At 53.7% G+C, this 26,923-nt stretch overlaps 2 protein-coding genes across 2 annotated transcripts in view; one reads left to right on the top strand and one right to left on the bottom strand.

Annotated features, from left to right (window-relative positions):
- The window catches only part of Atg4b (autophagy related 4B cysteine peptidase), a 31,953-nt gene extending 20,095 nt beyond the window's left edge, over positions 1–11,858 (bottom strand). The window contains exons 1-3 of the mRNA XM_042699659.1: positions 11,755–11,858; positions 2,635–2,736; positions 2,455–2,526 (exon numbers count right to left, since the gene is read on the bottom strand). Of these exons, the coding sequence (XP_042555593.1) occupies positions 2,455–2,526; positions 2,635–2,736; positions 11,755–11,764 (184 nt within the window). The 5' untranslated portion in view covers positions 11,765–11,858. The remainder of the gene's footprint in view (positions 1–2,454; positions 2,527–2,634; positions 2,737–11,754) is intronic.
- A 478-nt stretch (positions 11,859–12,336) lies between these two features.
- Thap4 (THAP domain containing 4) overlaps positions 12,337–26,923 on the top strand; it is a 40,116-nt gene continuing 25,529 nt past the window's right edge. The window contains exons 1-2 of the mRNA XM_042699675.1: positions 12,337–12,461; positions 15,909–17,047. Coding sequence (XP_042555609.1) covers positions 12,385–12,461; positions 15,909–17,047 — 1,216 coding nt within the window. The 5' untranslated portion in view covers positions 12,337–12,384. The remainder of the gene's footprint in view (positions 12,462–15,908; positions 17,048–26,923) is intronic.

Raw genomic sequence — 26,923 nt, 5'->3', positions numbered from 1 at the left:
AGGGTACACTGTGCTAGTGAAGGTACACTGTGCTGGTGAAGGTACACTGTGCTGGTGAGGGTACATCGTGCTGGTGAGGGTACACCGTGCTGGTGAAGGTACACTGTGCTGGTGAAGGTACACTGTGCTGGTGAAGGTACACTGTGCTGGTGAGGGTACATCGTGCTGGTGAAGGTACACCGTGCTGGTGAAGGTACACTGTGCTGGTGAGGGTACATGGTGCTGGTGAAGGTACACCGTGCTGGTGAAGGTACACCGTGCCGGTGAGGGTACATCGTGCTAGTGAGGGTACACCGTGCTGGTGAAGGTACACTGTGCTGGTGAGGGTACATCGTGCCGGTGAGGGTACACTGTGCTGGTGAAGGTACACTATGCCAGTGAGGGTACACCATGCTGGTGAAGGTACACTGTGCTGGTGAAGGTACACTGTGCTGGTGAGGGTATACTGCCGGTGAGGGTACATCATGCCGGTGAGGGTACACTGTGCTGGTGAGGGTACACCGTGCTGGTGAAGGTACACTGTACTGGTGAGGGTACACCGTGCCGGTGAGGGTACATCGTACCGGTGAGGGTACACCATGCTAGTGAAGGTACACCGTGCTGGTGAAGGTACACCATGCTGGTGAAGGTACACTGTGCTGGTGAAGGTACACTGTGCTGGTGAGGGTATACTGCTGGTGAGGGTACATCGTGCCGGTGAGGGTACACTGTGCCGGTGAGGGTACACCGTGCCGGTGAAGGTACACTGTGCTGGTGAGGGTACACCATGCTGGTGAAGGTACACTGTGCTGGTGAAGGTACACTGTGCTGGTGAGGGTATACTGCTGGTGAGGGTACATCGTGCCGGTGAGGGTACACTGTGCCGGTGAGGGTACACCGTGCTGGTGAAGGTACACTGTACTGGTGAGGGTACACCGTGCCGGTGAGGGTACATCGTGCCGGTGAGGGTACACCGTGCTAGTGAGGGTACACCGTGCTGGTGAAGGTACACTGTGCTGGTGAGGGTACACCATGCTGGTGAAGGTACACCGTGCTGGTGAAGGTACACTGTACTGGTGAGGGTACACCGTGCCGGTGAGGGTACATCGTGCCGGTGAGGGTACACCGTGCTGGTGAGGGTACACCGTGCTGGTGAAGGTACACTGTACTGGTGAGGGTACATCGTGCCGGTGAGGGTACACCGTGCTGGTGAAGGTACACTATGCCAGTGAGGGTACACCGTGCCTCTTCCCTCAGTAAGAGCCCCTTCCACACAGGAGCACAGCGCAGTCTGCAGGGCCCTGGAGAGAGCTTTCCTCTATTACCCTCACCTACTTCTAATCTGCAGCGTCACACAAGACCACCCTTGTCTCCTCCACAACAAAGGCACCCCTCTAGTCCGACCTCCTCCAGGGACCAGGCCTATGTAAAGAACAAGCTTGGCCAAGGTGTGATACTGGAATCTATAATATGTGGACTGAAAGTCTATCCCCAAGCTCTGATGAATTACTGAACTAAACATTAACCTACAATGATGTGGATTTTATTTCTCGTGTGTTCTGGAACATGAAGCCAGTGCATCCCTTTACTTCACAGTTGGAGAAAGAATGAAAAGAAGGGAAGGTTCTGGGACCTGGCCACAGGGGCCATATAGGATCAGCCTGGTCCCTAATGGCCAGTCTAGGGGTCTCTGGCTCTAAGAGGCAAGGCTGAAAACAGGTCTATAGCCCCATCCAGGGGACACAAGGGCAAAAAATCACTGTGTGTGTGTATTTGTGCCTTTACACACCAGGCACACACTGGGGTTCAAACTCAGGAACTGAGCACTGCTCTCAGCTTTTTACATTCAAGATCGGTATGCTACCACTTGAGCCACATCTCCACTTCTGACTATTTTTTGCTGGTGAACTAGAGATAAGAGTCTCATAGACTTTTCTGCCAAAACTGGCTTCAAACTATGATCTGCAGATTTTGGTCTCCTGAGTAGCTAGGATTATAGTGGGACACACCAGCCCCCACAAAAATCACGTGTAAGGAATCTACTTTAATGTCCCATGAAAGCACATCATACAACCTTGCTCTTCAATCTTCCTAGTTGAGGATGAAAACTATGTGGTACTAGGGACCCAGGACACACACTCAAATATACAACTAGAACCCAAAATCCTCTGAGGCAGCATACTGTCTTACTGTGGCCAACACTTTGCTTCTCCACATTTAAAATGCTGTCCTGACCCTTAAGGCTGACTTTAAGCTCCAGTAGCAAGCTGTAGTTTGCTGGCAGAAAACACCACCACCCGGTTTGGAGCTGAGCTCTGCCATTACTGGGCAGGGGACCTCAGACTATTTATTTATCCAGGGTTGCTTTGGAGATAAAATGAGGTGTCTGGCATGGAGTTTAAACTGTTCAGTGTAAGGTCTCCTCCTTTCTAAAGCACGATGTTGTTGTAGACCGAAGAAAAGTGAGGTGCTTACCAATGGCTGGGAAGTTTCTCCTATACGTAAACCACAGTCTGGACGCCACGTCAGACAGGATCTCGTCCTTCTCTAGGGTTGTTTAAAAGAGGGAGACACACACGAAGTCAGACGTCATAGGAGGTTGTAGACAGCAATCGCTATCAAAAGAGGCTTTTCTGCAGAAGCAGAGGCCAGTACCTGTGAAAATGCTGTATTTTCTACCCAGGATCCAAACGGGCTCCGAGGTCTCAGGGAAATCCTCAAACTCGGCAAACCGGAGAGTATCATAGGTCAGAGTGGCTGTGGAAACCAAAGCTGATATATTGGCATAAAATAATACCCAAGAGATCATCCACAGTGCTTCTGTGAAGACAGATTCCAATATAGATTCTTGCAACAAATAGCACACCCCATGTCAGCACTTCCAGTAGCTTTAGTGAGCAAACCTTGTGACTACACCAGACAGCCTGTGGGACCGGTCCCTGCTAAGGAGTGGGGACTGAAGTCAGATCTAAGCCACCAAGACAGACTGACAGCTGACAAGAGGAACAACAACAAATAAAGCCCTGGACTAAGGCTTAAAAGGTTACATACCCAAGGTCAACAGTAAACTGAAACCACACCCTTTGTCTCTGCAGACTAGAGGCCATAAAAACTGTGTGGAGTAAGCATTTATGGGTAACCTACAGCTTCACACGTGCAGCTGTGGTGACAAACTCAGAGCCTGGCTGAGCTTAGGGGATTCTAGGCCACCATCTCTTGGCTAGAAGGTTGGCTCTAGAAGGGTGGGTACTACTTCTGGGGGATCTGGGAGCTGGACCCCTTTTGCGTAGTACGCAGAGGAGCCAAGAGGAAAACAGGCCAAAGCCTAGAACATGTCTCTTTTTTGAGACCAAAGGGCAGTGCCTCCAGCTTTCACATGTACTGCCTACATGCCAGGGGCCAGGTGTCTAACCAACCTGCTCGCGAGACCAAGCACCATCTTAACTGTTTTGCTTCAACTACTTGAGGAAAGCCCAGAGTCCTCCTGTCCACACACTATGGCTGGAGAAATCCATGTCTGCTCGTTCTCTAAGAGAAGGTGCTGGACAACAGCATGGTGTGCAGCCCCAGGCCAGGAGCAGAAACACACACAGCTTCCAGGCATTCGTGGTGACGCCAGGTGGTGTCGCCCTCCCAGCTGCCTTCCCCCCACACTGGGGTTTGAACTTGGACTGGGTGACGTCCCTTAGCTTGTCAGGGTGCCTAAGCGCACATGCTGCAGAGGTAACCATGCACACAGTGGGAGGACATTCCTGTGCTGTTCACACTCCTCTTGGAAAGGCAGGAGCAGGTCAGTTCTGGTCCCTGGCAGTTAGGGTTTAAATACCAGCTGGGTCACTCATAGGTTTTAGGATCCTGAACCATTTGTCCAATTTCTTTTTTGTCGGTTGTGGGGCTTGAACTCTGGGCCTGGGCACTATCATTCAGCTCTTCAGCTCAAGGTGAGTACTCTACCACTTGAGCCACAGCACTGCTTCCAGTTTTCTGGTGGTTAATTAGAGATAAGAGTCTCACTAAAGCCGGGCGCTGGTAGCTCATGCCTGTAATCCTAGCTACTCAGGAGGCTGAGATCTGAGGATTGCGGTTCAAAGCCAGCCCGGGGCAGGGGAGACCGTGAGACTCGTATCTCCAATAAACCACCAGAAAACCGTAAGTGACGCTGTAGCTCAAGTGGTAGAGCGCTCGCCTTGAGCTGAAGAGCTGAGGGACAGCGCCCAGGCCCAGAGTTCAAGCCCCATGACCGACAAAAAAAAAAAAAAGAGTCTCACAAACTTTCCTGCCTGTGCTGCCTTAAACCATGATCCTTAGATCTCAGCCTCTTGATTAGCTAGGATTACAGGTGTGAGCCACCAGCACCTGGCCATAAAATGTGATAATAGGGTGCTCTGCCACACATCTGTGAAGTTTCCATGAAAGATTTTCTGGGCAGTGCTCACCAGCAGAGAAGGGAGCTGGTGTCATTACTACAGGTTGGCAATACATTTATCTTTCCTGTGCCCAGAAAGTTTAATTGTATGCAGCTACTTTCCAGTCACAGACTCGGAAGTACTGCAGACACCCCCAACCATAGAGGGAGGGTGGTCTACCCGTAGAGGGCATGAGGGGCTCTGCAGACACCCCCAACCATAGAGGGAGGGCGGTCTACCCGTAGTGGGCATCAGGAGCTCTGCGGGAGCTCTGCAGCACAGCTGTGTGCACCATCCTAGAACTCTGCTCTTACACATCACCCCTGTCTACTCTCAAAAACATGCCAACCATGCTGCTCAGTCACCTTGAATAAAGTTCAATTTTATCCCTCTTGGCTTTTACATACCATTATTTCTGCACATGATTATAAAAGCTAAGTTGGAATGAATTAAAGTCCATGCCTATCTTATCTTTCCAAGACACTGGAAAACGTCATGATACCCCTGGCCCTGTAAAGCTACCTCTGGTCTTCAGAAAGCACTGCTATTCATTGGTTTCTGGGTTTTATCCAATTGACAGGACCCAGAAGGGAAAAGGATAAAGCAACCCTGTGGAATGTCAACTAACAATACTGCAGGAGAGCAATGCCATATTGTTGGAATACTCTCCTCAGATCTGAGGCCATTTCAAGGAATCAATCAGGGTTTCCTACCTGGAATCCCTAGAGAGGTGAAGAAACCTGCCATTAAGGACCATGGGGCTGGGAAGGTGGCTCAGTGGTAGAGCGCTTGCCTCGAATGCATGAGGCCCTGGGTTCAATTCCTCAGCACTACATAAGTAGAAAAAGCTGGAAGTGGCGCTGTGGCTCAAGTGGTAGGGCACTCGCCTTGAGCTGAAGAGCTGAGGGACAGTGCCCAGGCCCAGAGTTCAGCACCCAGGCTCAGAGTTCAAGCCCCACGACCGACAAAAAAAAAAAAAAGGACCACATTGCTGAGTCAATAAACACTTATTAGCTAGAATCAGACAAGGAAACAGATGAAGAGTTTTCTGATAACTCGGTTTTCCATGCTACAGATATAGGTAGACAGACAGACAGACAGACAGGTAGATAGACAGACAGACAGACAGACAGACAGACAGACAGACAGATAGATAGATAGATAGATAGATAGATAGATAGATAGGGAAGAACACTAGTGGACAAGAAAGCAGAGAAAAAAAGACTCACTCTGAAAGTAAGGTCTTAATGCCTGAGCAGCTTTGCAATTGAGACTCTCTACCACCAAAGCAGCAAAATGCAGAACATGCAAATTTCTTAGGTTTATTAGCAAATGTTATAGTTGAGGAAGCCAACTTCAGAGTGAAAATAATAAGAGGCATTCCATTAACTTCAAATACATTGCCAAATCTCCCACTGTAACCATGAAAATTACGGGTTGTGCAGCACTATTAACCAACAGCCAGCTTGGGGATGAAGAAATACCCAGGGAGTGCAACCATAAAGTTTTGCTACTGCCAGCTTCACAGGAGTCACAAAGCAGCAGCACCCAATGTTGCCCCTCTCTGTTGCACGTGGAAAGAACTAAGCAGACCTCCCCCCTGCCCTCCCCCGGGGTCATGCCCTCCCCGGGGTCAGTCACATCTGCCTCAGTGGCAGCCATGCTGTGTGCCGCCCACAGGCTCCTCCCACCACACCCACCTCAGGGCCCACAGGAAACTGTGAGCGCAAGCATCTGTACATCACAGACTTGAAGGCATCCCTAGTCATAGAACCAGACGCCATCAAGAATGATTCCTACAAGTAACATTTTTGTGCCTCAGTTCCCTCCCTGGTGAGATGGAAACAACTGCGCTTTCCTAACAAGGCTGGGGGAGAGGAGCCGTGACCCACTGAGAGCGCACTAACCGTGCCTTCTGGGCCCGCCGTGGTGATGAGTTAGGACACAGTGTGGAAGGACTACATTCTGTCCCCAAACTCAGAAGTGTTGACCACTAGTACAATGCAAAGAAGAACTGAACAAATGTCAATTTTTAGAAAAAACAAATTCAGCCGGGCTCTGGTGGCTCACGCCTGTAATCCTAGCTACTCAGGAGGCTGAGATCTGAGGATCGCGGTTCAAAGCCAGCCCGGGCAGGAGAGACCATGAGACTCCTATCTCCAATAAACCACCAGAAAACCGGAAGTGGCGCTGTAGCTCAAGTGGTAGAGAGCTTGCCTTGAGCTGAAGAGCTGAGGGACAGTGCCCAGGCCCAGAGTTCAAGCCCCACGACCAACAAAAAAAAAAAAAAGAAAAAACAAATTCAACTATATATAATTTTGCTTAAAAAAGACATAGCTGCATTTTTTGGGGGGAGAGAGGTAAGTCGTGGGGCTTGAACTCTGGCCCTGGGTCTGTTCCTCAGCTTTTCAGCTCAAGGTGAACACTAATCACTTGAGCCACAGCACCACTTCCGGTTTTCTGGTGGTTAATTGGAGATAAGTCTCACGGACTCTCCTGCCAGGGCTGGGTTTGAACCGTGATCCTCATATCTCAGCCTCCTCAGTAGCTAGGATGACAGGCGTGAGCCACTAGCGACCAGCCCAATATGGCTGCATTTTTTTTTTTTTTTTTTTTTGGTCGGCCGTGGGGCTTGAACTCTGGGCCTGGGCGCTGTCCTTCAGCTCTTCAGCTCAAGGCGAGCCCTCTACCACTTGAGCTACAGCGCCACTTCCGGTTTTCTGGTGGTTTATTGGAGATAGGAGTCTCACGGTCTCTCCTGCCCGGGCTGGCTTTGAACCGCGATCCTCAGATCTCAGCCTCCTGAGTAGCTAGGATTACAGGCGTGAGCCACCAGGGCCCGGCTAATATGGCTGCATTTAAAGGGCAGAAGCCAAGAGCACTAGCCTTGAGCTGAAGAGCTGAGGGACAGCGCCCAGGCCCAGAGTTCAGGCCTCATGACCAACAAAACACACACACACACACACACACACACACAGACACACAACACACACACACACACACCACAGATTGCATGTAGGAGATCAAAATTTTGGTTAAAAGTCAAGAAACTAGAAAACACTGCTTTGATGAAGAGGCTGGACAGAATGTCCACATTAAAACCCACTGCTCTGTAGCAAACAGCCTCAGTCATTAATATCTTATGCTAACAGACTAGATTTACATTTTGTATCAGCTCTAAGAACTACAATTCTTTTTTTCTTTTTTTCTTTTTGCCGGTCGTGGGGCCTGAACACTGGGTCTGGGTGTTGTCCCTCAGCTCTTCAGCTCAAGGCTAGCGCTCTACCACTGGAGCCACAACACCACTTCCAGCTTTTTCTGTTTATATGGTGCTGAGGAATCGAACCCAGGGCCTCATGCATGCAAGGCAAGCGCTCTACCGCTGAGCCACCTTCCCAGCCCACGAACTACAATTCTTGTACAGGCTGTTACTTTATCCAAAATGTTTAGGACCAGATTTTCAAAATATTTGTATAGCTATATCTTGGGAATACGTCAGAAATCTGAGCATAAGATTCATTTATGTTTTATCTATATCTATATAGACAGCCTAAGTAATTTTATAAAAATACTTTTAGTATGATTGTGGGGTATTTTGTTTTGTTGAGACATGATCTTGCTGTATGGTCCAGGCTGAATTTGTGACGCTCTTGTCTTTATATCCCAAATGCTGGGGTGAATGCCTAAAGATAGTCAGTGTCTGTCTATATTTCTTTCTCTTTTGCAGGGTGGAGGATGCTACATTTCCAGCAATTTGTCATGTGAGCTCAGGTGTACAGTTTTTCCATTTATGACATCAGGTCAGCACTAAAAGCTTTAGATTTTGGAGGCTTTTGGATTTTGAATGTCTGAACTAGAAATGCTCAACATGTAGTAGGGAATAATTAAGTTGTTCACTGAAGTTCCGCCTCACCAACTACCACTCAGGACAGACACGATGTGACAGAGCATGGGAGATGTAAGCATCAGACACAGGATTTGTTCCCAAGGATAGACAGTGTAGCTCCTTAGGTCTTGGCCAGAGTGGCTCTTAGAATCAGGAGACTGTTTCTAAAAACAGCGCTGGGGATGGGTAGAAAACACAACCGAACTGTATCTGCCTGCCACCTTGCACATCAGCAGCCCTGGGCTCCTTCCCTGCCCACACTCGGATCCGAAGCGACCTCATCTGACGTAGCACCCTGCACACGTCTCCCATTCGCCTATTCTCTTAGCTTCAAGCCTATGGAACCAATACTTGTACATGCCATCAACTCATATTCATCACACACAAAACCAAAGCCCGGGCAGTTCTCCATCGAGCAGGGCCTCCTCATCCAAGTTTCTCAGCTCAGTTATGAAATCTTGCTTTCTTTCACTGTTTCTACCCTTCCCTCAGCTTCCAACCTGTAAACAACTCCGATAGCCTGGGCCTTACCCACACAATAAGAAGGCAAGCCTCTCTCCACCCTAATTAACTCTCTTTGGCCGCCTCCCTGGCCTCCACGCTTCTGACCTGGCCTCTGCCAGACAGTCTCCAGAGAGAGCAAGCCACACCTCAGTCTAATAATGTTGCTTCTCTTCTCAGCACCTTCCGAAGGATCAGGCGGCCACCCTCCACTCCAGCTTCCGGTAACGGGGGTCTCTGGACTTGGGCACACTCACCCCCGATGCTCCTCAATCAGTCTACTTGCCCTTCCTCCGGCACCATTGCTGGGTCTTGGTCAGAATGTAACCTTCAAAATGAGACCTTAAGCCAGGCACGGGTGGCCCACGTCTGTAATACTAGCTACTCAGGAGGCTGAGATCTGAGATTGCAGTTCAAAGCCAGCACAGGCAGGAAACTCTGTGAGACTCTTATTTCCGATGAACCATCAGAAAACCAGAAGTGGCGCTGTGGCTCAAGTGGTAGAGCGCTAGCCTTGAGCTGAAGAGCTGAGGGACAGCGTCCAGACTAGAGTTCAAGCCCACAACCGACAAAAACAAACAAAAAGCCAAAATGAGACCTTTCCTAGCCATCACGGCTACATTTCCAATCTACTACTGCAGGTCCTACAGTACCTCTCACGCCTGTCCGCCAGGGACAGGATGATGACATGACCAGTGTTCTCTGCACTTCTTTTTTCTTTTCTGGTACTGGTCCCGGAGCTTGAACTCAGGGCCTAGGCACTGTCCCTGAGCTTCTTTTGCTTAGGCTGGGACTCTATCACAGCTAGCTCCATTTCCAGCTTTTGGGCAGTTCATTGGAGATAAGAGTCCCGGGAACTTTCCTGCCCAGGCTAGCTTCACCTTGAGCCTCAGATCTCAGTCACCTTGAGTAGAGAGGATTATAGGTATGAACCACTGGTGCCTGGCTTATTTTGTCCATTTCTCTAGTCCTTGGGCCTAGAACAATGTCTGGCACATATACTTGGCAGTCAATAATAGATGTAGCTTATGGAATGAGCATTTATAAGAACCACACGTGCTGGAAGAAAACAATCTTCAAGGACTCCAGGGATCAAGGGAAGATGGACCATAAAAGGATATTCAGCATTATGTCAGAAGGAAAATCATCCCATCAAACTCTTAAACCAGTGGGAAACCTTTTTTCTGCCAAAAGCCATTTGTCTATTTACAACATCCTTCCTGAGTCATACAAAATAATCAGTTTAGGCAGGCAGCCTCTGGTGGCTGATAGAAACCTTCTATCTGTCCCTTCCTGTACCAAATGATTTCTGCGGCCTAACACATCCCAGTCAGAGGTTCTCCACCCCTGCCCTAAAAACGCCCTTTCTCTTTCTTTCTTTTTTGGATGCCCCTCTTAGGGCTTGACTTTGGCGCCAGGGTCTCTGAGCAGCATTTGCTCAAGGCTGGTGCTCTACCACTTGAGCGGCACTGCCACTTCCAGCTTTTTCTGAGTGGCTTATTGGAGGTAAAGTGTCCTATGAAAGTTCTAGCCCCGGCTGGCTTTGAATCTCCATCCTCAGACCTCAGGCTCCGGGTGGCTAGGATTACAGGCGGGAGTCACCAGTGCCCACTTCCTCAAATGTTTTAATCAGCAACAACACAGGCCTAAAAACCCAAACTTCTTTCCTACTTTGATCCTACAAGTACTCCTGGAGTATTATCAAGTGACCACGTGGTTGTGTTCGTAGCATTTACATTTACGTGAAATTTGGTAACACGACGGATGCACCCGCCCGTTTCTCTCCTAGGAATAGCCTTGGGTACGCATACACCGATGCCTAAAAAGTAGACGAGCAAAGGGCTGCAAGCCTTCTTCCAGCCCAAGGCCCAGCAACACGGCGTCTGGTGCCCAACCCGCAGCCCCGGCGGCCGCGCTCCCCACGCGGTCTGAGCACACGCGCGGCCCGGCCGGGCGCGGGGAGCCCCCGCCCCCCACGCACTCCGACCCCGACCGGGGCCCGCGGCGGCGCGCCTGGCACGGACCCGCACCTCCCGAGTGTCCGCCGGCAAAGGCGAATGCAGCGGGCGGAGCTCGCGGACGGCCGGTCCGGCCGCCTCTCCGCGCCGCGTCCCGGCCCCGTCTCGCCGGCCTCCCGGCCCGGAGCGCGCGGAGTGCGGGCGGCCGGGCCGGGCCGGGCCGGGCCGGGCGGAGTGCGGGCGGAGTGCGGGCGGCCGGGCCGGGCCGGGCCGGGCCGGGGAGGCCGGGGCGGGCGGAGTGCGGGCGGCCGGGCTGGGCCGGGCCGGGCCGGGCGGGGCGCGCGGAGTGCGGGCAGCCGGGCCGGGCCGGGCGGGGCGCGCGGAGTGCGGGCAGCCGGGCCGGGCCGGGCGGGGTGCGGGCAGCCGGGCCGGGCCGGGCGGGGTGCGGGCAGCCGGGCCGGGCCGGGCCGGGCCGGGGAGGCCGGGGCGCGCGGAGTGCGGGCAGCCGGGCCGGGCCGGGCCGGGCGGGGCGCGCGGAGTGCGGGCAGCCGGGCCGGGCCGGGCCGGGCCGGGCGGGGTGCGGGCGGCCGGGCCGGGCCGGGCCGGGCGGGGCGCGCGGAGTGCGGGCGGCCCCGCAGCTCCGCCGGCCGCAGACGACGCCCGGGTTGGCGGCAGGTGGTTGAATGTAACAACAAGAGGTGGAGCCGCGACGGACAACTTCCACCGAGTTACGGCGCTCCCCGGCTCCGCTCGGCCGGCCGGGCCCTTGCGCGCGCCCGGCAGCCACAGCCGCGAGGCCCGGGGCGCCTGAGGCCCGCAGGCCGGCCGCCCTGCCCGCGCCGGGCCGGGAGGACCGAGGGGCGCCGGCGGCGCGGAGAGGCGGCCCGACCGGCCGTCCCAGGCGCCCTCCGCGAGCTCCGCCGCCGGCGCGGGCCCCGCGAGCCTCGGGCGGCGGGGCGGGGCGGGGGCCGGGGCTCGGGGCCCCGGGGCGCCGCGGCGCGGGCCCGCTCCCCGCCCTCCTCACCTGCGTCCATCTTCGCCGGCCGGCCGCGGACTGACCCCGGCGTCGCCCCGACAGGCCGCCGGGCGACGCGGCGACGGAAAGCCGCGGGGGCCAAGCGCGCGAGGACCGGGCGCGGGCGGCGGAAGCGCGGGCGCCGCCATCGCGGCGTACGGCGGCGCGGCGGCAGAGGCGGGGCCGGCAGAGGCGGGGCCGGCCGCCGGAGGCTCGAGGCGGGGCCGCGGCCTCCCTGACGGGACCCGGCGCCCGGTGCGGCGCCGCGCCCCTCCGAGGACCCCGGGGCCCGGCCGGCGCGACGGGCTCGGCCGGGCGGGCGCGGCCATCTTGTCGTACGGACGGCCGCTCGCGCATGCCGCCAGACGCACTCGGCCTCGGGGCGGCTCCCGCGCCCGCCCGCCCCGCCGCCCGCCCGCCGCCGCCGCCGCCGCGCCGCCCCGCGGCCCCGCGCCGAGCCCCGGCCGCCCGGGCGCCGCCCGCGGCGGGCGGCCGCGCGCCGCCATCTTGCCGTACGGCGCAGCCGCGACCCACGTCCCGAGCCGTGTCGCCGCGCTCCCTCGGGGCGGGCCGGGCCGGCGGGCGGGCGGGCGGGCGGCGAGGGCCAGAGCCCGGCGGCGCGCTGGGCCGGAGCCCGCGATGGTGATCTGCTGCGCGGCCGCGAACTGCTCCAACCGGCAGGGCAAGGGCGAGAAGCGCGCCGTCTCCTTCCACAGGTACGCGGCCCGCCACGCCCCCGCCGCGGCCCGCCGGGCCCGCGGGGAAACTGAGGCCGCGCGCCGGCCTCCGGGGCCGGGGGCCCCGAGCCGGGCCCGGCGCTGTGTGACCTTGGCCCGGCCGCCGTCTCTGAGCCGGGCGCCGCGGGCGGTGGGGCCGCCGGGAGGCCCCCGGGACGCCGCTCAACTCCCGCGGCGGCCGGGCCCCGTCCCAGGCCCGCCCGGCCCCCGTGGCGGGTCCCCCCGGCCCCGCAGCGCGATCGGGCGCGGGGCGCGTCCGCGGGGGACCGGCCCTCCCGGGCTCGGGGCCCCGGCGCGGGCGGCGCGGTGGTCCCGCGGGCGCGGCTCCACTTCCTGCCTCGGCGGCCGGCGGAGTCCGCCGCCCGCGCCGGGGCCGGGCCGGGCCGGGCCGGGCCGAGCAGGCCGGGCGGGCCGGGCGCCCTGCGAGCCGCGGCACGGAGCGCTGGCGCCGCGGCCGGGCAGTAAGTTCCCGAGCCGGGCGCCGGCGCGCGCCGTCCGGGGAAGTTCTCGGCGTGGGCCCGCGGCCGCGCCCCGCGCCCCGACGGCCCCGCGCGCCCGGCGCTGCTCTGGAGAACGCGGCCGCGGGCCCTACAACGGGCCGGGCCCCGGGCGGGGAGGCCGCGGTGGGGCTCGCGCGGAGAGGGGTCCCCCGGCCGGGGCCCGGCCCCCTCCCTCCCCTCCGGGACCCCTGCCCCCCTCCCTCCCCTCCGGGACCCCTGCCCGCCCCCCCTCCCCCGGCCGGGACCCCTGCCCGCCCCCCCTCCCTCCCCTTGCCGGGACCCCTGCCCGCCCCCCCTCCCCCGGCCGGGACCCCTGCCCGCCCTCCCTTCCCCTCCGGGACCCCTGCCCGCCCCCCCTCCCCCGGCCGGGACCCCTGCCCCCTCCCCTCCCCTTGCCGGGACCCCTGCCCGCCCCCCTCCCCTTGCCGGGACCCCTGCCCCCCTCCCTCCCCTCCGGGACCCCTGCCCCCCTCCCTCCCCTCCGGGACCCCTGCCCGCCCCCCTCCCCTCCGGGACCCCTGCCCGCCCCCCCTCCCCTCCGGGACTCCTGCCCGCCCCCCTCCCTTCCCCTCCGGGACCCCTGCCCGCCCCCCCTCCCCTCCGGGACCCCTGCCCGCCTCCCTCCCCTCCGGGACCCCTGCCCGCCCCCCTCCCCCGGCCGGGACCCCTGCCCCCCCTCCCTCCCCCCGCCGGGACCCCTGCCCCCCCTCCCCCCGCCGGGACCCCTGCCCGCCCCCCCTCCCCTCCGGGACCCCTGCCCCCCTCCCTCCCCTGGCCGGGACCCCTGCCCCCCCTCCCCCCGCCGGGACCCCTGCCCCCCCCCTTCCCCCGCCGGGACCCCTGCCCCCCCTCCCTTCCCCCGCCGGGACCCCTGCCCCCCTCCCTCCCCTGGCCGGGACCCCTGCCCGCCCCCCCTTCCCCCGCCGGGACCCCTGCCCCCCCTCCCTTCCCCCGCCGGGACCCCTGCCTCCCCTCCCTCCCCTGGCCGGGACCCCTGCCCCCCCTCCCCTCCGGGACCCCTGCCCGCCTCCCCAGCATGCAGTGGGGTCTGAGCCGTCTCCAGTACACATCCTGTCTCTCCGAATACGAGATCACTACATTATCTTTCTTGATAATCAGGAAGAAAAGACACCCAGACTCTCAAGAGGCTAGTTAATTGTGGCGTAAGACACAGCATAAAATTCTTGCCCTTACTAGGCCGGCGCTCAACAGTTGAACCACACCTCCAGTCCCTTACTTTGTGGTGACAGTCCTGGGGCTTGAACTCACAGGGCCTGGGCACTGTCCCTGGGCTTTTACTGCTCAAGGCTAGTGCTCTACCACTTGAGCCACTGGTCCACTTCTTGCTTTTTAGTAGTTAATTGGAGATTAGAATCTCCTGGGCCTGTCATCCTAGGAGGCTGAGACCTGAGGAGCCCGGTTCAAAGCCAGCTTAGGCAGGAAAGTGTGTGAGACTTATGACCAGTAAGTTACTCAGAAAAAAGCAGAAGTCACTCTGTGGTTCAAGTGGTAGAGCACTTAGCAGGCCCAGATTTCAAGCCCCAGGACTGGGGGGTGTGGGGGGGGGGCGAGGGGTGGAGGGAGAGACTTTCATGGATTTACCTGCCCAGGCTGGCTTGAAACTGTGATCTTCAGACCTCAGACTCCTGAGTAGCTAGGATTACAGGTATGAGCCACTGGTGCCCAGCTCCTAAACATTTTTGGTATACAGTTCATGGGACTATGTGCATGCATATTATTGAGTAACTATCACCACCATCTATTCCTATAACTCTTTTTATCTTAGGAAGTTGAAACTCTTGTTCCTATTCATCATTACCCCAACTTCCCCTCCCCTGCTTCCCACCCCCAACAACTGTTCTAGATTGTCTATATAAACTTGACTGCTCTCAGTAGCCTATATAGGTACCCTACTGTGTTTGTTGGAGTACATGTAGTATTTATCCACTTGTGACTGGCTTATTGTATAAAATGTGTGTATACATACACGCACACGCACATATATAATGTCCCTATACTTTACCCGGCCTGGGAGAGTCTTGTGGTGGGAGCACAGAGGATCAAGGAACTACAGCTTCTGAGTCGTTGTCTGGAGCTGGTTCCATGTGCTCAGCTTCCTGGGCCACAGCTAGGGCTGGCACCAGACTGGACACCTGGGATGTTTCCCTAGCTTCTTGATCCCATCTCTGGTAGTCACTTCCTGGCTTCCCAGCAGGGGGGGTCAGCAGTCCTGGTTTTAATGCCCATAGCCCTGCCTTCTAGGTACTACAAGGGCCAATCACTGGTCAGCTTCTCGGAGTTATTTCCTGTTGTCCAGACACTATCCTGCCTCTTTGTATCCTCTGTACTCATTTGCCACCGCCAGGAAGACCCTTATGCTTCGCTCCTATCTGCCCTGCAGATTTGGGCTCCTCCAGGGTAACAGAGGTCTTCCCTCTTTCTTTCCATTCCAGTAATGACTTGCAATAGAAGATGGTTTTAATGTCCTTAAATTATCTTGAAGCAAATGAAGTCAATATAAGTTTAGATGCTTGCAAGAAATACTTGTTCCAATTTTATAGTTGGTAGTTTTAGGAGTCAGGATTTTACTAGTATACATTAATGTACAAGGAAGATTCAGGGTGATTTTTTTTGGTCGGTCACGGGGCTTGAACTCTGGGCCTGCGCTCTTCAGCTCAAGGTGAGTGCTCTACCACTTGAGCCACAGCGCCACTTCCTCATGGTGATATTTTTATATGTACAGACCGCGTATCCCCCCCAAAACCCACCCGTTCTAAAACTCTCCCTTACCCTCTTCACCCTTCTTAAGAGTTTCAATAGGTTTCATTGTTTTGTTTTCAGAATTCAGATGAATGTCTTTGACCATATTCGTTGTTATTCACCAGGGAGAAACATTTAGTAATTTCTAATTATTTGTGTCCCACAGGTTCCCCTTAAAGGACTCAAAACGCCTGATCCAGTGGTTAAAAGCTGTTCAGAGGGATAACTGGACCCCCACTAAGTACTCATTCCTCTGTAGCGAACATTTCACCAAAGACAGCTTTTCCAAAAGGCTGGAGGACCAGCACCGCCTACTCAAGCCCACCGCGGTACCCTCCATCTTCCATCTCTCAGAGAAGAAGAGAGGGGCTGGAGGCCATGGCCGAACTGGAAGGAAGGACACCAGCAAGGCCTCGGCGAGCGTGAGGGGACCCACAAACAGCACAGCTGGGAAAGGAGGCGCAGGGTCCTCGTCCTCTGGTGAAAATCCAATGGCCAAGCCAGAGTCAGGCAAGCTGAAGCGACCAGCCCTGCACGGTGACACCACACCTGAGGCCGCCACAGAGGCTGTCCGTTGGGAGCAGGAGCAGCAGTCTTTGGAAAGAACTCCAGGAGCTAGGATGATCACTCCAGTGGTAGGCAGCCAGGCAGAGGCGGGCCATCAGAATGCCACGTCCCTGGCGGACGTGAGCGGAGCAGACAAGAGTGGCATTTCCAAGGACGACTTTACCCCGCCAGGGTCCGGGGCTTGCAAGTTCATAGGCTCTCTTCATTCTTACAGTTTCTCCTCCAAGCACACTCGAGAGAGGCCATCTGTCCCTCGAGACCCTATAGACCGAAAGAGACCGAAGAGAGATGTGGAGCCAAGCTGCAGCGGGAATAACCTGGGGCCTGACAAGAGTGTGGCCCAGAGCCCCCCCACCTCGTCACTCACAGCAACACCTCAGAAGCCTTCTCAGAGCTCCTCTGCCCCTCCAAACGATGTCACCCCGAAGCCAGCCGCAGAAGCAGTGCAGAGCGAGCACAGTGATGCTAGCCCCATGTCCATCAATGAGGTTATCCTGTCGGCATCCGGGGCCTGCAAGCTCATCGACTCCCTGCACTCCTACTGCTTCTCCTCCCGGCAGAACAAGAGCCAGGTGTGCTGCCTGAGGGAGCAGGTGGAAAAGAAGAATGGCGAGCTGAAGAGTCTTCGGCAGAGGGTCAGCCGCTCCGACAGCCAGGTGCGCAAGCTGCAGGAGAAGCTGGATGAGCTGAGGAGAGCGAGCTTCCCCTACCTGAGTGGCCTGCTGCCCCCCGGTCGTGGTCAGTACCCAGCGCGCGCTCCCCCGCTTCCTGCCAGCTAGGAGGGTTCTTCCTGAAATGTCCTGTGTGGCCACGTGCTCTCTGCAGTCTCAGGAGGGGCTCTGCTAGAAGCCACACTTCATATACCCAGGGAACACAGGTTAGAAGGCTGGTCTCACTTGCAGTCACAAGAGGCTGGCTCTGTTCCTGGGAGATTTCGCATTCCCATACGGTGAGGGAGGCCTGCACTGCTCAGCACAAAGTGCTTCTGCTGCCCATTTATTTGGACACAGTTCTGGCCAAACTCTTAGAATAAAAGTCTAGGAAGCTGGGCACTGGTGGCTCATGCTTATAATCCTAGCTACTCAAGAGGCTGAGATCTGAGGATCGCAGGTCAAAACCAGACCAGGCAGGAAAGTCAGTGAGAGTCTTATGTCCAATAAATTACTCAAAAAAAAAAAAAAAAAAGCTGGAAGTAGAGCTGTGACTCAAGTAGTAGAAGAAAAGGCTTAGGGACAGCCCTCAGACCCTGAGTTCAAGCCCCAGGACTGGGACAAAAAAGTAAAATAAGAAGCAAATTGGAGCCAGGTGCTGGTGGCTCATGCCTGTAACCCTAGCTACTCAGGAAGCTGAGATCTGAGGACTGCAGTTCAAAGCCAGATCAGGGGAAAGTCTGTGAGACTCTTATCTCCAGTTAACCACAAGAAAATCAGAAGTGACTCTGTGGCTGAAGTGGTAGAGTGCTACCCTTGAGCAAAAGAGCTCATAGACAGTGCCCAAACTCCCAGCTTAAGCCCCACGACAAAATAAATAAAAGGATTGTAGCCAGGTGCTATTAGGTCACTCTTATAATTCTAGCTACTCAGGAGGTTGAGATCTAAGGTTCACAGTTTGGAGCCAGACTGGGCAGGAAAATCTGTGAGATTCTTATCTCCACTAAACTACCAAAAAAGCTGTGTCACTCTGGCTCAATTGGTACAGTGCTATCCTTGAGCAAAATAACTTTAGGGACTATGCCCAAGCTCTGGGTTCAAGTCCCAGGACTGGCCCAAAACAAAACAAAAAAAGGAAATTCCTTTTTAATAATTAATAATGCAGCTGGGTGCCAGTGCCTTACATCTATAACCCTAGCTACTCAGAATGGTAAAATGTGAGGACTGAGGCTTGAAGCCATCCTGGGCCAAAAAAGCTAAGCGATTCTATCTTCAATTAGCCAGCAAAATGCCTTAGTGGTCATCCTCATTCCAGAGCTATGAAAGAAAGAAAAGGTGCATCTTGTAGTAGAAAAAAAAGCCTTAGTGGAGCCACGCCTCAAGTGGTGGTGGGTCAGCCCTGAGTGACCGTGCAGGGGGCGGAGGCCGAGCCCCACGACCGACACGTGCACACACAGTGGGGCGTTGTCTCTAGGACAACCTCCTTCTACGAACATGTTATCCTTGTGCAAATATCCAGAGTTTATCTGTATATTTGCTGTGTTTCTGGGTTTCCCCCTCTTTTACTGTTGAGTACTTTAAAACTTGATTTTTAGGTCCACTGTGTATTAATGACTATCCTTTGTTATGGGAAGGCATTTTCTTACTGCGTTGTGCGTTTCATCTGTTGTCAATGAACATATGATTAACACTTCGAGCTAATGAGTTTCAGGGCCTTCTGGACTGGCAGAGAAACAGAAAAACCTAAGAGATAAGTTTCCAGGCCACCCTGAGAAGAGCAGCCAGTGGAGTTGAGTCCAGTTGGTATACAAGTACACTGTATCCTTAAAATTCTAGGTTGCTTTTGTAGTTTTCACACTTAATGTTACTCTTTGTATATTTTTCTGTTCTTGGACTTCCAAAGTTTGTAACTAGTATATTTTTTTCCAAATAAGTAGTCCTGACTTTATCTACATTGTTTCTCCTTTCTCTGTCTGAGTATGTTTCCCCACAGCTGTGACTGAGGCTTGGACACTATCCTAGTATGTGTCCTGACAGCTGTGATTGAGGCTTGGACACTATGCTAGCAAGTTTCCTGACAGCTGTGACTGAGGCTTGGACACTATGCTAGTATGTTTCCTGACAGCTGTGATTGAGGCTTGGACACTATCCTAGTATGTTTCCTGACAGCTGTGATTGAGGCTTGGACACTATCCTAGTATGTTTCCTGACAGCTGTGACTGAGGCTTGGACACTATGCTAGCATGTTTCCTGACAGCTGTGACTGAGGCTTGGACACTATGCTAGCATGTTTCCTGACAGCTGTGATTGAGGCTTGGACACTATCCTAGCGTGTTTCCTGACAGCTGTGACTGAGGCTTGGACACTATGCTAGTATGTTTCCCCACAGCTGTGACTGAGGCTTGGACACTATCCTAGCATGTTTCCTGACAGCTGTGATTGAGGCTTGGACACTATGCTAGCATGTTTCCTGACAGCTGTGACTGAGGCTTGGACCCTATCCTAGCATGTTTCCCCACAGCTGTGACTGAGGCTTGGACACTATGCTAGCATGTTTCCTGACAGCTGTGACTGAGGCTTGGACACTATGCTAGCATGTTTCCTGACAGCTGTGATTGAGGCTTGGACACTATCCTAGCATGTTTCCTGACAGCTGTGACTGAGGCTTGGACACTATGCTAGCATGTTTCCCCACAGCTGTGATTGATGCTTGGACACTATGCTAGTGTGTTTCCTGACAGCTGTGACTGAGGCTTGGACACTATCCTAGCATGTTTCCTGACAGCTGTGATTGAGACTTGGACACTATGCTAGTGTGTTTCCTGACAGCTGTGATTGAGGCTTGGACACTATCCTAGCATGTTTCCTGACAGCTGTGATTGAGGCTTGGACACTATCCTAGTCTGTTTCCTGACAGCTGTGATTGAGGTTTGGACACTATCCTAGCATGTTTCCTGACAGCTGTGATTGAGGCTTGGACACTATCCTAGTATGTTTCCTGACAGCTGTGATTGAGGCTTGGACACTATGCTAGCATGTTTCCTGACAGCTGTGACTGAGGCTTGGACACTATGCTAGCATGTTTCCTGACAGCTATGACTGAGGCTTGGACACTATGCTAGCATGTTTCCTGACAGCTGTGACTGAGGCTTGGACACTATGCTAGCATGTTTCCTGACAGCTGTGACTGAGGCTTGGACACTATGCTAGCATGTTTCCTGACAGCTGTGACTGAGGCTTGGACACTATGCTAGCATGTTTCCTGACAGCTGTGACTGAGGCTTGGACCCTATCCTAGCATGTTTCCTGACAGCTGTGACTGAGGCTTGGACACTATGCTAGCATGTTTCCTGACAGCTGTGACTGAGGCTTGGACACTATCCTAGCGTGTTTCCCCACAGCTGTGATTGAGGCTTGGACACTATCCTAGTATGTTTCCTGATAGCTGTGGTTGAGACTTGGACACTATCCTAGCGTGTTTCCCCACAGCTGTGACTGAGGCTTGGACCCTATGCTAGCATGTTTCCTGACAGCTGTGACTGAGGCTTGGACACTATGCTAGCATGTTTCCTGACAGCTGTGACTGAGGCTTGTACACTATGCTAGCATGTTTCCTGACAGCTGTGATTGAGGCTTGGACACTATGCTAGCATGTTTCCTGACAGCTGTGACTGAGGCTTGGACACTATCCTAGCGTGTTTCCCCACAGCTGTGATTGAGGCTTGGACACTATCCTAGTATGTTTCCTGACAGCTGTGATTGAGGCTTGGACACTATGCTAGCATGTTTCCTGACAGCTGTGACTGAGGCTTGGACACTATGCTAGCATGTTTCCCCACAGCTGTGACTGAGCCTTGGACACTATGCTAGCATGTTTCCTGACAGCTGTGATTGAGGCTTGGACACTATGCTAGCATGTTTCCTGACAGCTGTGACTGAGGCTTGGACACTATGCTAGCATGTTTCCTGACAGCTGTGACTGAGGCTTGGACACTATCCTAGTCTGTTTCCTGACAGCTGTGATTGAGGCTTGGACACTATCCTAGCATGTTTCCTGACAGCTGTGATTGAGGTTTGGACACTATCCTAGTATGTTTCCTGACAGCTGTGACTGAGGCTTGGACACTATCCTAGTCTGTTTCCTGACAGCTGTGATTAAGGCTTGGACACTATGCTAGCATGTTTCCTGACAGCTGTGACTGAGGCTTGGACACTATGCTAGCGTGTTTCCCCACAGCTGTGACTGAGGCTTGGACACTATGCTAGCATGTTTCCTGACAGCTGTGACTGAGGCTTGGACACTATGCTAGCATGTTTCCTGACAGCTGTGATTGAGGCTTGGGCACTATGCTAGCATGTTTCCTGACAGCTTTGACTGAGGCTTGGACACTATGCTAGCATGTTTCCTGACAGCTGTGACTGAGGCTTGGACATTATGCTAGCATGTTTCCTGACAGCTGTGATTGAGGCTTGGACACTATGCTAGCATGTTTCCTGACAGCTGTGACTGAGGCTTGGACACTATGCTAGCGTGTTTCCCCACAGCTGTGACTGAGGCTTGGACACTATGCTAGCATGTTTCCCCACAGCTGTGACTGAGGCTTGGACACTATGCTAGCATGTTTCCTGACAGCTGTGACTGAGGCTTGGACACTATGCTAGCATGTTTCCTGACAGCTGTGACTGAGGCTTGGACACTATCCTAGCGTGTTTCCCCACAGTTGTGATTGAGGCTTGGACACTATGCTAGCATGTTTCCTGACAGCTGTGACTGAGGCTTGGACACTATGCTAGCATGTTTCCTGACAGCTGTGATTGAGGCTTGGACACTATCCTAGCATGTTTCCTGACAGCTGTGACTGAGGCTTGGACACTATGCTAGCATGTTTCCCCACAGCTGTGATTGATGCTTGGACACTATGCTAGTGTGTTTCCTGACAGCTGTGACTGAGGCTTGGACACTATCCTAGCATGTTTCCTGACAGCTGTGATTGAGACTTGGACACTATGCTAGTGTGTTTCCTGACAGCTGTGATTGAGGCTTGGACACTATCCTAGCATGTTTCCTGACAGCTGTGATTGAGGCTTGGACACTATCCTAGTCTGTTTCCTGACAGCTGTGATTGAGGTTTGGACACTATCCTAGCATGTTTCCTGACAGCTGTGATTGAGGCTTGGACACTATCCTAGTATGTTTCCTGACAGCTGTGATTGAGGCTTGGACACTATGCTAGCATGTTTCCTGACAGCTGTGACTGAGGCTTGGACACTATGCTAGCATGTTTCCTGACAGCTATGACTGAGGCTTGGACACTATGCTAGCATGTTTCCTGACAGCTGTGACTGAGGCTTGGACACTATGCTAGCACGTTTCCTGACAGCTGTGACTGAGGCTTGGACACTATGCTAGCATGTTTCCTGACAGCTGTGACTGAGGCTTGGACACTATGCTAGCATGTTTCCTGACAGCTGTGACTGAGGCTTGGACCCTATCCTAGCATGTTTCCTGACAGCTGTGACTGAGGCTTGGACACTATGCTAGCATGTTTCCTGACAGCTGTGACTGAGGCTTGGACACTATCCTAGCGTGTTTCCCCACAGCTGTGATTGAGGCTTGGACACTATCCTAGTATGTTTCCTGACAGCTGTGGTTGAGACTTGGACACTATCCTAGCGTGTTTCCCCACAGCTGTGACTGAGGCTTGGACACTATGCTAGCATGTTTCCTGACAGCTGTGACTGAGGCTTGGACACTATGCTAGCATGTTTCCTGACAGCTGTGACTGAGGCTTGGACACTATGCTAGCATGTTTCCTGACAGCTGTGATTGAGGCTTGGACACTATGCTAGCATTTTTCCTGACAGCTGTGACTGTGGCTTGGACACTATCCTAGCGTGTTTCCCCACAGCTGTGATTGAGGCTTGGACACTATCCTAGTATGTTTCCTGACAGCTGTGATTGAGGCTTGGACACTATGCTAGCATGTTTCCTGACAGCTGTGACTGAGGCTTGGACACTATGCTAGCATGTTTCCCCACAGCTGTGACTGAGGCTTGGACACTATGCTAGCATGTTTCCTGACAGCTGTGATTGAGGCTTGGACACTATGCTAGCATGTTTCCTGACAGCTGTGACTGAGGCTTGGACACTATGCTAGCATGTTTCCTGACAGCTGTGACTGAGGCTTGGACACTATCCTAGTCTGTTTCCTGACAGCTGTGATTGAGGCTTGGACACTATCCTAGCATGTTTCCTGACAGCTGTAATTGAGGTTTGGACACTATCCTAGTATGTTTCCTGACAGCTGTGACTGAGGCTTGGACACTATGCTAGCGTGTTTCCCCACAGCTGTGACTGAGGCTTGGACACTATGCTAGCATGTTTCCCCACAGCTGTGACTGAGGCTTGGACACTATGCTAGCATGTTTCCTGACAGCTGTTACTGAGGCTTGGACACTATGCTAGCATGTTTCCTGACAGCTGTGACTGAGGCTTGGACACTATCCTAGCGTGTTTCCCCACAGTTGTGATTGAGGCTTGGACACTATGCTAGCATGTTTCCTGACAGCTGTGACTGAGGCTTGGACACTATGCTAGCATGTTTCCTGACAGCTGTGATTGAGGCTTGGACACTATCCTAGCATGTTTCCTGACAGCTGTGACTGAGGCTTGGACACTATGCTAGCATGTTTCCCCACAGCTGTGATTGATGCTTGGACACTATGCTAGTGTGTTTCCTGACAGCTGTGACTGTGGCTTGGACACTATCCTAGCATGTTTCCTGACAGCTGTGATTGAGACTTGGACACTATGCTAGTGTGTTTCCTGACAGCTGTGATTGAGGCTTGGACACTATCCTAGCATTTTTCCTGACAGCTGTGACTGTGGCTTGGACACTATCCTAGCGTGTTTCCCCACAGCTGTGATTGAGGCTTGGACACTATCCTAGTATGTTTCCTGACAGCTGTGATTGAGGCTTGGACACTATGCTAGCATGTTTCCTGACAGCTGTGACTGAGGCTTGGACACTATGCTAGCATGTTTCCCCACAGCTGTGACTGAGGCTTGGACACTATGCTAGCATGTTTCCTGACAGCTGTGATTGAGGCTTGGACACTATGCTAGCATGTTTCCTGACAGCTGTGACTGAGGCTTGGACACTATGCTAGCATGTTTCCTGACAGCTGTGACTGAGGCTTGGACACTATCCTAGTCTGTTTCCTGACAGCTGTGATTGAGGCTTGGACACTATCCTAGCATGTTTCCTGACAGCTGTAATTGAGGTTTGGACACTATCCTAGTATGTTTCCTGACAGCTGTGACTGAGGCTTGGACACTATCCTAGTCTGTTTCCTGACAGCTGTGATTAAGGCTTGGACACTATGCTAGCATGTTTCCTGACAGCTGTGACTGAGGCTTGGACACTATCCTAGCGTGTTTCCCCACAGTTGTGATTGAGGCTTGGACACTATGCTAGCATGTTTCCTGACAGCTGTGACTGAGGCTTGGACACTATGCTAGCATGTTTCCTGACAGCTGTGATTGAGGCTTGGACACTATCCTAGCATGTTTCCTGACAGCTGTGACTGAGGCTTGGACACTATGCTAGCATGTTTCCCCACAGCTGTGATTGATGCTTGGACACTATGCTAGTGTGTTTCCTGACAGCTGTGACTGAGGCTTGGACACTATCCTAGCATGTTTCCTGACAGCTGTGATTGAGACTTGGACACTATGCTAGTGTGTTTCCTGACAGCTGTGATTGAGGCTTGGACACTATCCTAGCATGTTTCCTGACAGCTGTTTTTGAGGCTTGGACACTATCCTAGTCTGTTTCCTGACAGCTGTGATTGAGGTTTGGACACTATCCTAGCATGTTTCCTGACAGCTGTGATTGAGGCTTGGACACTATCCTAGTATGTTTCCTGACAGCTGTGATTGAGGCTTGGACACTATGCTAGCATGTTTCCTGACAGCTGTGACTGAGGCTTGGACACTATGCTAGCATGTTTCCTGACAGCTATGACTGAGGCTTGGACACTATGCTAGCATGTTTCCTGACAGCTGTGACTGAGGCTTGGACACTATGCTAGCATGTTTCCTGACAGCTGTGACTGAGGCTTGGACACTATGCTAGCATGTTTCCTGACAGCTGTGACTGAGGCTTGGACACTATGCTAGCATGTTTCCTGACAGCTGTGACTGAGGCTTGGACCCTATCCTAGCATGTTTCCTGACAGCTGTGACTGAGGCTTGGACACTATGCTAGCATGTTTCCTGACAGCTGTGACTGAGGCTTGGACACTATCCTAGCGTGTTTCCCCACAGCTGTGATTGAGGCTTGGACACTATCCTAGTATGTTTCCTGACAGCTGTGGTTGAGACTTGGACACTATCCTAGCGTGTTTCCCCACAGCTGTGACTGAGGCTTGGACACTATGCTAGCATGTTTCCTGACAGCTGTGACTGAGGCTTGGACACTATGCTAGCATGTTTCCTGACAGCTGTGACTGAGGCTTGGACACTATGCTAGCATGTTTCCTGACAGCTGTGATTGAGGCTTGGACACTATGCTAGCATTTTTCCTGACAGCTGTGACTGTGGCTTGGACACTATCCTAGCGTGTTTCCCCACAGCTGTGATTGAGGCTTGGACACTATCCTAGTATGTTTCCTGACAGCTGTGATTGAGGCTTGGACACTATGCTAGCATGTTTCCTGACAGCTGTGACTGAGGCTTGGACACTATGCTAGCATGTTTCCCCACAGCTGTGACTGAGGCTTGGACACTATGCTAGCATGTTTCCTGACAGCTGTGATTGAGGCTTGGACACTATGCTAGCATGTTTCCTGACAGCTGTGACTGAGGCTTGGACACTATGCTAGCATGTTTCCTGACAGCTGTGACTGAGGCTTGGACACTATCCTAGTCTGTTTCCTGACAGCTGTGATTGAGGCTTGGACACTATCCTAGCATGTTTCCTGACAGCTGTAATTGAGGTTTGGACACTATCCTAGTATGTTTCCTGACAGCTGTGACTGAGGCTTGGACACTATCCTAGTCTGTTTCCTGACAGCTGTGATTAAGGCTTGGACACTATGCTAGCATGTTTCCTGACAGCTGTGACTGAGGCTTGGACACTATGCTAGCGTGTTTCCCCACAGCTGTGACTGAGGCTTGGACACTATGCTAGCATGTTTCCTGACAGCTGTGACTGAGGCTTGGACACTATGCTAGCATGTTTCCTGACAGCTGTGACTGAGGCTTGGACACTATGCTAGCATGTTTCCTGACAGCTTTGACTGAGGCTTGGACACTATGCTAGCATGTTTCCTGACAGCTGTGACTGAGGCTTGGACACTATGCTAGCATGTTTCCTGACAGCTGTGATTGAGGCTTGGACACTATGCTAGCATGTTTCCTGACAGCTGTGACTGAGGCTTGGACACTATGCTAGCATGTTTCCTGACAGCTGTGACTGAGGCTTGGACACTATCCTAGTCTGTTTCCTGATAGCTGTGATTAAGGCTTGGACACTATGCTAGCATGTTTCCTGACAGCTGTGACTGAGGCTTGGACACTGTGCTAGCATGTTTCCTGACAGCTGTGACTGAGGCTTGGACACTATGCTAGCATGTTTCCTGACAGCTGTGACTGAGGCTTAGACACTATCCTAGTCTGTATCCTGACAGCTGTGATTGAGGCTTGGACACTATCCTAGCATGTTTCCTGACAGCTGTGATTGAGGTTTGGACACTATCCTAGTATGTTTCCTGACAGCTGTGACTGAGGCTTGGACACTATCCTAGTCTGTTTCCTGACAGCTGTGATTAAGGCTTGGACACTATGCTAGCATGTTTCCTGACAGCTGTGACTGAGGCTTGGACACTATGCTAGCGTGTTTCCCCACAGCTGTGACTGAGGCTTGGACACTATGCTAGCATGTTTCCTGACAGCTGTGAC

Source organism: Dipodomys spectabilis, unplaced genomic scaffold (genome assembly GCF_019054845.1).
Source record: "Dipodomys spectabilis isolate Male_0828 unplaced genomic scaffold, ASM1905484v1 ptg000261l, whole genome shotgun sequence".
In the NCBI taxonomy this organism is placed as follows: Eukaryota; Metazoa; Chordata; class Mammalia; order Rodentia; family Heteromyidae; genus Dipodomys; species Dipodomys spectabilis.
Note: the sequence above shows the minus strand (reverse complement) of the source record. Positions and strands in the feature narration are given on the sequence as shown.